The 13360-nt window shown below is 37.9% G+C and overlaps 1 protein-coding gene across 4 annotated transcripts in view; it reads left to right on the top strand.

Annotated features, from left to right (window-relative positions):
- TENM2 (teneurin transmembrane protein 2) overlaps positions 1 to 13360 on the top strand; it is a 1072759-nt gene that overhangs the window by 424026 nt on the left and 635373 nt on the right. Inside the window, exon 3 of one of the 4 annotated variants that reach the window (XM_012560116.1) lies at positions 8103 to 8110. The exons of the other annotated variants lie outside the window; for them this stretch is intronic. Coding sequence (XP_012415570.1) covers positions 8103 to 8110 — 8 coding nt within the window. The remainder of the gene's footprint in view (positions 1 to 8102; positions 8111 to 13360) is intronic. 4 annotated transcript variants of the gene reach the window in all.

The following is a 13360-nucleotide window of genomic DNA, read 5'->3' as shown; positions in this document are numbered from 1 at the left end:
TATTAATCACAATGTAAATCTATACTAAGCTTCTTTTAATGAATGGTCTAAAATCTCCGCTTCTCTTCCTATATCTGAAAAACAAAGCAGGCACTCTAAGGCATTATTTTATATTCAGCCCACATTGTACTTGTACTTGATCAGACCAGATGTTTGAGGAAAAAAATCATTGAATTATCTGGATAATGTCTCATTTTGTAGAGAATAAATTCCATATGTTGGATTTTCTTCTAGACATTTGGTTGACCAACCATCCAGGTTTGCCCAAGACTGAAGGAATTTCTGAGAAGTCACACTGTCAGTGCTAAAACCAGGACACTCCCAGGCAAACTGGGATGAGTTAGTCACTCTATATATTATGGTTCTGAGCATATACTGTAAGGCACTCAAATCTGATGAGCTTTTAAGCAATGCATAGGTCTTTTGCAAATTTAAAAAAAAAAAATCATTCAGTGGAGGAAGTGGGGAAAGGGGAGGAGGGAGATATTCTTATAGGTGCTTTCAGCTGCAAAAATAACTAAAACTAGCTTAAAATAAGGCACCTGAGTCTGTGAAGGTTCACGGACTGGTTGAGTAGTTCAACAGTGACATTGAGGATGGAAGAATTTTTGTATTGGTGTTGGCCATGTTTCCCCTAGTAGTCATACTGGGCTTCATCTTCTCCAAGCACCTCACTCTTCCATGACAGCATCCAAACCTAAGTAGGACAGTGTGAAGGAGAGCTTACCACAAGCTTCTTTCTTTTTCATGCAGGAGTATAATCTTTTTCCAAATTACCCAGCCTATTCTCCCTTATATTTCATTAGAAAGAGTTGAGTCACATGCTCACCCATCAATTCCAAGCAGGTGGCCTGGGATTATCATATTAGACAAACCATAGATCATTTTCTGAGCTAAGTGAGAAGCCTGCCTTCTCTAAGCATATTTTGTCATGAACAAAAATGGGATTTGGTTAGGAAAGAAGGAAAAAGGTTGGAGAAACAGCTATTGGCTATTGAGCAGACAAACAATAATGTCTGTCGTGGGCAGAGGAGGGGTTATCTCTCTTTAATATCCACTCTTTTTCTTTAGTTAGCCATTTACCCTACTGACATGAGAGCTTCTTGTTAGGTGTTGGTGTTGTTGGTAGGTGCCGTTGAGTCGGTTCTGATGTACAACAGAACGAAACACTGCCTGGTCCTGCAGCATCCTCACCATCATTGCTATGTTTGAGCTCATTGTTGCAGCCACTCTGTCAGTCCATCTCATTGAGGGACTTCAACTTTTTGCTGACTCTCTACTTTACTAAGCATGATGTCCTTCTCCTGGAACTGGTCCCTCATGATGACATGTCCAGTGTACAGGAGACGAAGTCTCACCATCCTCGCTTCTAAGGAGCATTCTGGCTGTACTTCTTCCAAGACAGATTTGTTTGTTCTGCTGGCAGTTAATGGTATATTCAATATTCTTCACTAACACCATAATTCAAATGCATCAATTCTTTTTCAGTCTTCCTTATTCATTGTCCAGCTTTCACATGTGTGTGAGGTGATTGAAAACACTGTGGCTTGGATCAGGCACACCTTAGTCATCAAAGTGACAACTTTGCTCTTTAACACTTTAAAGAGGTCTTTTGCAGCAGATTTGTCCAGTGCAGTATGTCATTTGATTTCTTGAATGCTACTTCTATGGACTTTGATTGTGGATCCAAGTAAAATGAAATAATTGACTACTTCAATATTTTTTCCATTTATCATGATGTTGCTTGTTGGTCCAGTTGTGAGCATTTTTGTTTTCTTTATGTTGAGGTGTAATCCGTACTGAAGGCTTTAGTCTTTGATCTTCATCAGTAAGTGCTTCAAGTCCTCTTCATTTTTAGTAAGCAGGGTTGTGTCATCTGTATATCACAGGTTGTTAATAAGTCTTTCTCCAATCCTGATGCCACATTCTTCTTCATATAGTACAGCTTCTCAGATTATTTGCTCTCATACAGATTGAATAAGTATGGTGAAAGGGTACAACCCTGATGTACAACTTTCCTAATTTTAAACTATGCAATATTCTCTTGTTCTGTTCGAACTACTGCCTCTCGATCTATGTACCTGTTCCTCATGAGCACAATTAAGTGTTCCAGAATTCCTGTTCTTTGCAATGTTATCCATAATTTCTTATGATCCAGACAGTCAAATGCCTTTGCATAGTCAATAAAACACAGGTAAGCATCTTTCTGGTATTCTCTGCTTTCCGCCAAGATCCATCTGACATCAGTAATAATATCCCTCATTCCACATCCTTTTCTGGATCTGGCTTGAATTTCTGGCAGCGTACTGCTGCATTACCCTGTCATTGCATTACCCTGTCGATGTACTGCTGCAAACATTTTTGAATTATCTTCAGCAAAATTTTACTTGCATGAGATATTAGTGATATTGTTTAATAATTTCTTTGAAAAGGGCACAAATATGGATCTCTTCCAGTCGGTTGGCTAGGTAGCCTTCTTCCAAATTTCTTGGCATAGAAAAGTGAGTGCTTCCAGTGTTGCATCAATTTGTTGAAACATCTCAGTGGTATTCCATCAATTCCTGGGGCCTTGTTTTTCTCCATTGTCTTCAATGAAGCTTGGACTCCTTCCTTCAATACCATTGGTTCTTGATCATATGCTGCCTCCTGAAGTGGTTGAACATCGACAAATTCTTTTTGGTACAGTGACTCTGTGTATTACTTCCATCTTCTTTTGATGCTTCCTGTGTCATTCAATATTTTGCCCATAGAATTCTTCAGTATTTCAACTCAAGGCTTGAATTTTCTCTTCAGTTCCTTCAGCTTGAGAAACACTGTGCATGTTCTTCCTTTGTGGTTTTCTAACTCCAGGTCTTTGCATATTTCATTATAATACTATACTTTGTCTTCTCAAGGCACCCTTTGAAATCATCTGTTCAGCTCTTTTACTTCATCATTTTTTCCATTCGTTTTAGCTACTCCACATTCAAGAGCAAGTTTCAGTATCTCTTCTGACATACATTTTGGTCTTTTCTTTCCTTTTTTTTTTTTTTTTTTTAATGACCTTTTGCTTTTTTCATGTAGGATGTCCTTGATGTCATTCCACAACTTGTCTGGTCTTCAGTCATTAGTGTTCAATGCATCAAATCTATTCTTGAGAAGGTTTCCAAATTCAGGTGGGATATACTCAAGGTCATACTGTGGCTCTCATGGACTTGTTCTAACTTTCTTCAGCTTCACCTTGAAGTTGATTATGAGCAATTGATGGTCTCTTCCACAGTCAGCCCCTGGTCTTGTTCTGACTGATGATATTGAGTTTCTCCATCATCTTTTTCCACAGATTTACTTGATTTGATTCCTGTGCATTCCATCTGGAGAGGTCCACATGTATAGTTGTTGTTTTATGTAGTTGAAAAATGGTATATCCAATGAATAGTTCGTTGTTCTTGCAAAATTCTATCATGAGTTCTCTGGCATCGTTTCTGTAACCAAGACCATATTTTCCAACTACTCATCCTTCTTCTTTGATTCCAACTGTCACATCCAATCACCAGTAATTATCAATGCATCTTAATTGCATGTTTGATCAATTTCAGACTGCAGAAGTCTGGAAACTCCACTAAAACCTATCCATCATGGATGTCCCTGCTGGTATTTGATATACTGGTGGCATAGCTTCCAGCATCACAGCAACACACAAGCCACCACAGTACGACAAAGTAACAGACAAATGGTGGTTGTTAGTTGGACGTGTACTATGTATCGATATTCCAGGTGCCTGACTATAATAGGAATATGGCAGATGTGCCATTTTATATTGATTGGGGTAGATATTGAGGACCAGGGAGTGTCTAAAGATTTACAATTAATATGAAACCTCTACATACCTTAGTTTTTCTATCTGCCACTTAAGATATAGCCAGCATCCTTCTAACCTAGAAAGGTCTAACCTGGGAAAACACAGGAAGGGGCTCTGCAGTCAACTTTATTTCCTGCGTGCAAATCAAATAAGATATTGAGCTTTCATCTCAGGAGAAAGCCTTTCATTGGACCTTTGATTCCTCAATTCTCGTAACAGAGTCACCAACAGGATAAAATAAGATCTGGTTTTCTCACCTTTAAGAATCTTTCTTATCTCCCTGAGTCACTCCCTCCAGGTGAGCTGAATGTTTACACCCTTGCCCCCTTCCTGGGCTGCTTTGTTTATTTAAAGATGAGAATCCAAGGTCTTTGAAGCAAATCTTCTTCAACTCCAAGACCCCTCTATGAAAAAAGAAATATAGCTTTTATGTACGTGGCAAAATTCTTGTTTAACAGAGACCCACATTGTGATATCAAGGATTGTTGTCACACTTATACTGCTTGTGTCTTTTCTGAGGGTGTTATGAGGTTTCATTAGCTAATGGCTGTGTTGTTTAATACATTTTAGAAATGTTCCACAAATGTTAAATGCTGTTGCTCCTTGGGTCACTCTCCATTTTCAGTAATATGACTTCTAGCATCATCAGTGCACTCTAATGGGGGAGTAGATCCCCTGAGCATTTCCTGGCTCCTTAGGAACAAAAAGATGCCAGTCCTGAGTGAGATTTCATTTCACTGTTTGCTTTTAGATGATTCATAAAATTATTCCCAAAGACCTGGAGTGAGAATGATCTGGAAAACAGTGACTTCTGATAGTAAAGACCTAACGTATAAAATACTTGATTAGGAGTCAAAGAATAAAATATGGTGCTGCATTTGAACGGAGCATACATTAACATAACCATAAACCACTCCTTCTGTGTGAAATTTCCAAACTGAATTTAAAAAACAGAAAGAGGTCCAATTTACAGGGAATCCGGTATGATTTCAGTGGGGTCCTACATGTCATTTTTCTCAGCATTTTAGTGAATACTACCATGTGTTGCTTTAAACATTTCTATAGGGTTTGTGGGTCCTGTTTGTTTTCAGTGGCTCACCGGGTAGTTTGTTTACATGTGGGAAAAAAGAGCTGAGTTATCTGCTTTAAACTCATAGTTTGTAAATTGTGAGGCAAGTTCTTAGTAAGAAATTAGAAACTCTTCACTTAACTGGTTTGGTGAAGATAGCTCTCAGTCAAAAGAAACTTCTGAGAATCTCTTGCCCAAGACAAACAACACATAAAGAAGAGCGAAACGTATCAGACTGATGTGTTCTATCCCTGGAAGACAGTAAGGTGGAGGAAGCCTAAAGAAAAAGAAAGACACAAATTGATTTTAGATGGTATAAAGGATTGATTTCACAAAGCTTTGAACATCCTACTCACAAATACTATATAGCGCTATTATTTTTTTCTGACATGCCAACCTCAGCTGCTGCATCTCATCTCTTTTAATGGTAGCAACATATCGCACTTGCCTAGCTTGTTCACCTCAGCTCCAAATTGGAGGAAAGTTGGCTTCATATTGGATGCACTTTGCTGGGGATAGAGGGCAGGGTGGCAGATGGGGGAGCTAGTGCTGGTTAATTAAGCATAATGGTTTAAAGTATAGCTTTCAAAAGAGGAACTCTTAGACTAATTGTACTTGTAGGTTATAGGCTCCTCTTTCCTTGCTAATAATTGCAAAAACCATTGCTGCCCCCTTTGAGTTTTTTTTTTTTTTAATAAAAGACTATTAAAACTAAATAAAAGCTTAATAAGTAGATTAGTTAGAACAATAGTCCTCATGAGAATGTTTTGATTCTGAATGTAGCTGCTAAAGATAAACCCTAAATGCAATCAAGTTTAGCTCCCTGCATGTGTGAAAGGAAGGTAATACCCTCAGAGATTTTGCCAATAGATGACATTATTTTTTAAGTGTCTTTTTCTACATTTAAATTAGTCTTTCCTCTGGGCACCAGCAACAAAAGCTTTGTTAAGAATCACCAGAGAAACAGAGCTCTGAATAAATGCTCAGTGGAAAATTATTTTTGAGAATTTGGTTTTAGATGTTTCGCATCAAAAAGACGGATGGCAGTGCATCCAAGAGGGAGTGCTTTGTGATCCTTCTCTCTCCCCTTTGTAATTTTAAGGATCAAAACTCGCAAGGTGGCCAGAGATAAGGACTAAGGGAGCGGTGCAATTTTACTAAACATATACACATTATAAAGGGCAATGTGATTCAATGTCAACGCTGGTATGTCCGCATCCTGTCCTGTTTGTTCTGTTTGGTAATTTTATTCCCTTTGGCCAGATATTCATTCTGTTTTTTCTCTCTCTCTCTCTTCATTTGCTCTCTCTCTCTCTTACTTTTTTGCTTTTCTCTCTGTCTTTCTCTCTAACTCTCTCTCTCTATATATATATCTCTATCTCTGTCTCTCTTTTATACCCTAATCTTCTCTGTATAGTAAAAGAGCACTTGGAAACTCAGGAAAACTCATTCATAGACTTGATCGTTCAGCACTATTCCCAATAGCCAAAAGGTGGAAATAACCTAAATACCCATCAACAGAGAAATGGATAAACAAAATATGGTATATACATACAATGGGCTATTACTCAGCCATAAAGAGAAATGAAGTCCTGATACATGCTATAACATGGATGAACCTTGAAAACATTGAGTCAAATTGGTCAACCATAAAAAGACAAATATTGAATGATCCCACTTATATGTAATATCTAGAATAGGCAAATGTATAGAGACAAAAGTTTATTAGTAGTTACCAGGGTGGGAGGGAGGGGGAAAGAGGGAGTCATTGATTAGGGGACACTGAGCTTCTGTTAAGTGTGATGGGAAAATTTGGAAATGAATAGTGGTGATGGTTGCACAGCATGGTGAAGGTAATTAATGTCACTGAATTACACACGTAAAAAATGTCAAGATGGCAGTTTTTTGTTATATATATACTCAGCACAATAAAAATAAATAAATTATAAGTTGTAATGGGAAATTGGAGCCCTGGTATCACAGTGGTTAAGAGCTACAACTGCTAACCAAAAGGTTATCAGTTTGATCCACCAGCTGTTCCTTGGAAACCCTACAGAGCAGTTCTACTCTGTCCTATAGGGTCGCTATGAGTTGGAATTGACTCTACAGCAATGGGTTTTGTTTTGTTTTTGTTTTTAATGGAAAGTTAATGCCAAAGCAAGTTCTTTAGACAAGATAACACAATTCCTGCTTATGTTCTTTATTACCTCCAGGACATGCATCTTTATACAGTGGCTTGCCTGGCATGGCATTTTCTATCTCCACCCTTCCATATCTTCATTGAAAGCTATCCTCTTTTATATTTTCCTATATCAGTCACCTCTAGGTTACACAAGCTGTCCTCAACAATCTGCTGGGAAACTCTACCACGGTCCAGAGGAGACCCGGGTGGTCCATTTTGCCATCCTTTATTGTCACATTTCCTTTTCTGTTCATCCCTACTTCTTTGCTGCCTCCCAAACCATTTGTGTTCACTCAGAAACACAGTCCCTGTTTGGAAAGGGAGACAGAATCTGATGCTATTCCAGGCATATAGGTTTATCAAGTTCCCTCTCTCCGAGTTAGCTAAAGGGAATCTTTTCATGTGCCTGTCCACATCCATCCGCATATGGTAATAAATCTGGAATCATGTAACACTTTTCTTTTCCACCTTTTGAATTAGGACTTTGGTGTCAAAGTGTAGGGAGTGACAGAGACACAGGGCATCACTGAAGTGGTGTGGTCTCATGCACATGTATCCAACCCCATAGCCAAGTAGTGGGGATTGGTAGGCATCTACTTTGGAAAAATAATGTGAATTAAAATGAAATTTGCTTTGAGACTAGTTTATTGTTTTCTAGTAGCTCTGAAATAATTGGAGAAACAATTGAGAGTCCATCAGCCAACTAGTAAGCTCATATTCATTAAGCATAGTCATACAACTGGTTAGGAATCAGTCAGTCTATTATTTTATGAAGAGGGACTTTTATAATCTAATATTTTGAAATTTTTCTCCAGCCCAGCTAAGTCACAGTCATCCAGTGAGCTTTACTGAACTACACAAATTGGGTCCCATCCCAAGATTCCTCATCTGCAGCTTGGGTGAGGTCCAGCTGCTATAGATTATAAAAGTTCCCTAAATAATTATGACATTCAGGCAGATTTAAGAACCACAGAACCAGACCTATGTAAATAAATGTTTTATTTTATATTGAGATTTTCATGTATGTCTGTATTAATATATCTGAATGTGTGTATACATATATTTATCCATCATGTTACAAATATCCATTTATCATCAGAACAAGTTACTCATTTAGAATATTATTTTAGCTATAGGCGTAGACATAGATATAGACATAGATGTAAATATGCATTCACACATGCATAAACACACACACACATACACACACACACGACTTTAATAAAAAGGTTAAAGGAGGTTGACTAAAGAGGATAAAGGGTTAAGGTTACTGAGCTTTTGAGACAAGAGCAAAATACACAAACATCAGGGAGATCCATACAGTAAGTCCTTCCAAGACAGAACTCTTAGCCAAAATGTGCTAAAGTAATAATGTAGGGTGAGTGAAAGTCACGCGGGCACGATTACTCTATGGCTTTCTGCCTTTAGCTGCATTATTTACTTCGTATTTCACTGCTGTTATCTATGACACAAAATGTGAAGGGGCTGGAAAAATCACGTATGAACCCGTGAAACATATGCATTGTTCTAACATTAATCACATGTTTCCCAATGGTGTACCAGTTAACACTTATTATAGAAATACCTGTTATAGGAGAATATACTGTCAAGAGTTTTAGCCACACCCTATAGATGAGGAAACTTTAATCTATGGATGCAGACATTGTTGAAAAGACTGAGTTTTATTTACCCCACCCTTCCTTTTTTGCCCTTTATTTCTAACAGTAGTGAGGATTTCCCCAATTGAAGACATGCAGGGAATGACTCATTTAGAAAGGGGTCTGATCTTAAGAGAAATAGGGATGTGCAGCAGTGTTTCCCTTTAGGCAGCTATGTAGAAATCTAAAGAGATATGTTTCTTTTTACAATTATACAACTATAGGGAGGCTCTTTCTCTTATTCTAAGACGTCTTAATCACTTTTATCTGCACTGGACTTTTTCAGTTTATCCTGTGCTTCCACATTGTTTACCTCATTTGATGTTCACTGTGTCCCCGTTAAAACTGTTGGGGCGGGGAAATGTCATTAACTCCATGTTGAAGACAGAGCACTAACACCCAGACTGAGCAACCAAGCCTTATTCTTTTCCTCAAGCCTGATTCCAACATCTGTGGTACCCCACTGCTGAGAGACAGGGATGCATACATTTTGAATTCTAACTAAGACAGCCAAGAACACTTTTTTTTTTTGTTCCTACCGGAACAATATGATGCTAAAGTAATTTCTTATTATTGAGGGTCGAACTCTAGTGGTTTAAAGGAGCACTGTACTTGGATCTGCCTAGCTTCAGACAGGATGAATTGGTGGTTTGGTGCATAAGCTTGCATTCAGGCAGACTCGGATTCATTTCCTAGTTCTCCTGTCTTGGTAGCTTGATTATTTAACCACTCTGGCGTCAGTTTCTTGATACAAAATGGGGATAATAATTTTGACCATAGTGGCTTGTTGTAAAAAGGAAATCTGTTAGAGTATGTTAAATAGATAGTACACTGCAAGCACAGAGTTAGTGCTCAGTTAATTGTTGATGTTGTTGTTAGGTGCTTTCGAGTTGGTTCCAACTAATAGCGACCCTATATACAACAGAACAAAACACTGCCCAATCCTGCACCATCCTCACAATTGTTGCTATGTATGAGCTCATTATTGCAGCTACTGTGTCATTTCATCTTGTTGAGGGTCTTCTTCTTTTTCACTGATCTTCCACTTTACCAAGCTCAATGTCCTTCTCCAGGGACTGATCCCTCCTGATAACACATCCAAAGCGCAGGACAGGAAGTCATGCCACCCTTGCTTCTAAGGAGCATTCTGTCTGTACTTCTGCCAAGACATATTTGTTCATTCTTCTAGCAGTCCACGGTATATTCAATATTCTTCACCAACACCATAATTCAAAAGCATCAGTTATCAGTAACTATAATTATGATTAGAATGTTCTTTTGGAGAAGTAGATTATAAAATCCAAATAGTACACTTACCGAAGAATTTTGAAGTGAATATCCAATGCCTCTCTGGGTCCATGTATCTATGTATAAATTATCAAACTAAATATCTGCCAAACTATGTACTATAAAATCTTAGTTGTATATAATGAATTTCTCAGGAATTGGGTATATGTGTCTGGGTGTGCCCCATGTATGTCTGTGCCACTCATCATTCATAAACTCTCTAAAAAAAAAAAAATTGAGAGAACTTAAGATTAGAGACACAAACACAACAATGTTAACTTTTTTATCCTCTTTGAATACAAGTATCTGAGGTAACTACACTATACAGTGCAGTCATCAAAGTAATGAGATAGAAAATAGAAAACAATGTAGGAAAAAAATTGAATGTAAATATGTCAATCAGAAGGATCAACATTGCTGCTGTTACTGAACTTCGATGTTAGGCTCTGAATTTCTCAGTTATACATAAAGTTCATAGTACACAGATTTCTATCAAAATGGGCTTGGGGCTAGGGAAACAAAAGTTACTCATGAAGACAAAAGTTTTCCAGAGATTAAATTCCAAAATACATTTTTCATGTCTAACTTTTCATCAGGGATATAGATTGATGTCATAGGCAATGTCCTCAATGACTTTTCTTACTAACCAAGACACAAACAGGTTTTGCGTGCACATATAATATTGTTTGATAAAAGCCAATGGCATATATTAGATTCAGGACAGATTCAATCTCTGTACTCAGGTTCAGTATAGGTTCTTTCTTCTCAATATCGAACTGAGGTCCAAGCATGTAGCCTTCTGTGATCTAACTTCATATGTCTACAGGGTCTCTGTGAGTCGAAATCGACTGGACAGCAATGGATTAGAGGTGAATGGATCCTTCCTTCCACAGACAAGCTTTCTGATCCATCATTTTTCTCAGCCAAGCTTGCAGTAGAATCTTGGAATCAAGTAATCTGAAGTGATGCTCTCTGAAGAAGTCCTGGCATCATAATAAGCTCTATTAGTTATTGAGAGCAGATTTCTGTCATCTAAAAATCAAACCAGGTGCTATGTGTTTGCTTCCTAAATGAAAGCTTATCTTCACAGAAGTGAGTACAGGGGAATACGTAGGCATCTGTTTCTCTCAGAAAAAAGACTTTAGACAAAACATTGACCGAAGAACAAAGAATGATAGAGTCACAAATATTTAAACTAAAAAAACTTTACTATGGAAAGACTGCAAATTGAGCCAAAAATTTTTGTTGTACTTCCTAGCAGCCAAAGCAAAAAGGAATATGTGATGATTTGCCTAATGCTTATCATCTAATAAAAGAAGCCATATCAGTTTCTCAGAAGATAGTAACCCTTCCCCCTACACACACACACACACACACACACTCACATAATTCTAAAATATATTACACAAAGTCTTCCGTATTTTGTACAGAGAGAGTTAAACATTGATGTCTGTTATGACTTATAGCAATCACTTTTCATATGGAAATTTCTGTATCTATTGATAGAATTCAGTAAAGTAATTTTAAATGTATTTTATTATTTAAAATAGCGCATGTTTTAGGTGGTACAGAATGTCTGCTTTTTATTTTTCAGTATTGTTTCAATTTTTTCAATGTATGTATACTGTTTTGATAATTGGAAAAAAAGTTAATGAAGTTATTCTAATTTTGGTATAATAGAGGGTTCCCATTAACATTTTATTTGGCCTCTGTGCCGAAGCAAGTTTGCTCACTACTGACTGAGAGGGATGCTGACCCTCATGGTTATCCATTGGAGAAGCCCTCTGAAATACTCATTTGTCTCTACAAAGCCCCCAACTTGTGTTCACTCACTGACATGTATGGAGCACCCACTGTGTACACTGCACTTCAGGGACTTGAGGTTGCTGGCAGGAATGGGACATGAAGGCTTCAGTGTTTGGCATAAAGGACGCTTGTGGGACATTGGAGGATGGCATTCAGTCCTTAAAAAGAAAATCGAAGATTGTTGCTCAGATACTGACTTCTAGGTTGGTGGTCTCAGAAAAAGGGCAAAGTTGAGAGACCCCAATTGAATCTGCAGTTTCTATTAAATTTGAACCCTAGAGACACCTTCCTACAAATGCCTTATTTTTTTTTCAGTGCAGAACAATTCATATTATATATACCCTTCCACTGACCTATCTCTTTGAACCCTGCAGGCACTTGACAACTAATGAATAAAATAATATTTTGTGCTCTTGGGACTATTGCAGACCCTTTTGTGTCTATAAAACCTCTCATTTTTCCAACATATGGGAAAGGATACAACACAGAGAGAGGCTGTGCAGAATAACTGAGATAGAAAGCACTGAACCTCAGGGGCACAAATAACATGTATCCGCGGAGCAAAGTTAGAATGTTCTATAATGATGTCATTAGACTCCCGAAAAAGCTAACTTATTGCTGACTAGAATTTCTCTATTGCATTCTCTTTAAAAGGGGAATAAACTCCAGGGTGTGTGGCTGTGTGTGAGTATTGACATTGAATATCTATGTCTCCAATCACTCTGCTGACACGTTCTGACCTTCCTACATGCAGTTTAGTCAACTCAGCTGCCCTTTAGATGTAGACAAATGAATTTCCAAGATTATGCAGGTCAGGTCACCTGAGGTCAAAAACTGATTACTCAGTCATGCCATCACCATTGTTTTACCTCAGCATCTTTGAAGGTTTACTCTTGAGGTCCTCACCTTTGATTTGGTGCCCTAAAGTATTTATGCCCGTGAAAGTATATATGCAACTCAAATGCAGAGACCCACAATTTATGCCTGTCACACATTCAAAACCTTTCCCATGGAGGCAGATTCCCAGCCCAGACAGTGATTTGAAATTCAGAATTGTAAGAGGGGAAAAAATGAATAATAAAAAAAAGACATTAAAAATTTAAGACAAAGGTTCTGGTGCTTATTAGCTATGCAACCTAGGGCAAGCTATATCATCTTTGTATGTCTCAATTTTCTCATCTGTAAAGTGGGGGCATTGATAGAACCTCCGTATTGGCGTGGATGAAATGAAATAAATATGTAAAACACCAAGTTAGTACTTAGTAAGTAGTGGCAGCATGGGTGGATGTAAGTGCAGGAGCTACTGTATCTGGGCTTTTATCAGAAGACCATCAGTTAACAGAAATGTAACTTTCTAAACCCAGAATTTAGATTGGTTTATGTATTAGCTGGTCACATTGTCAACGCTGAAGCTTTTATAAATGTCTCCCTATCAAAACACCACAGTCTTTATATCGTTGGGCTCTGTTTAAGCTCTAGCCCCAGACAGCTCCAAATTTGTATTCCCCATATTTGCATTC

This window comes from Trichechus manatus, unplaced genomic scaffold (assembly GCF_000243295.1).
Source record: "Trichechus manatus latirostris isolate Lorelei unplaced genomic scaffold, TriManLat1.0 scaffold00011, whole genome shotgun sequence".
NCBI classification, from domain to species: domain Eukaryota; kingdom Metazoa; phylum Chordata; class Mammalia; order Sirenia; family Trichechidae; genus Trichechus; species Trichechus manatus.
Note: the sequence above shows the minus strand (reverse complement) of the source record. Positions and strands in the feature narration are given on the sequence as shown.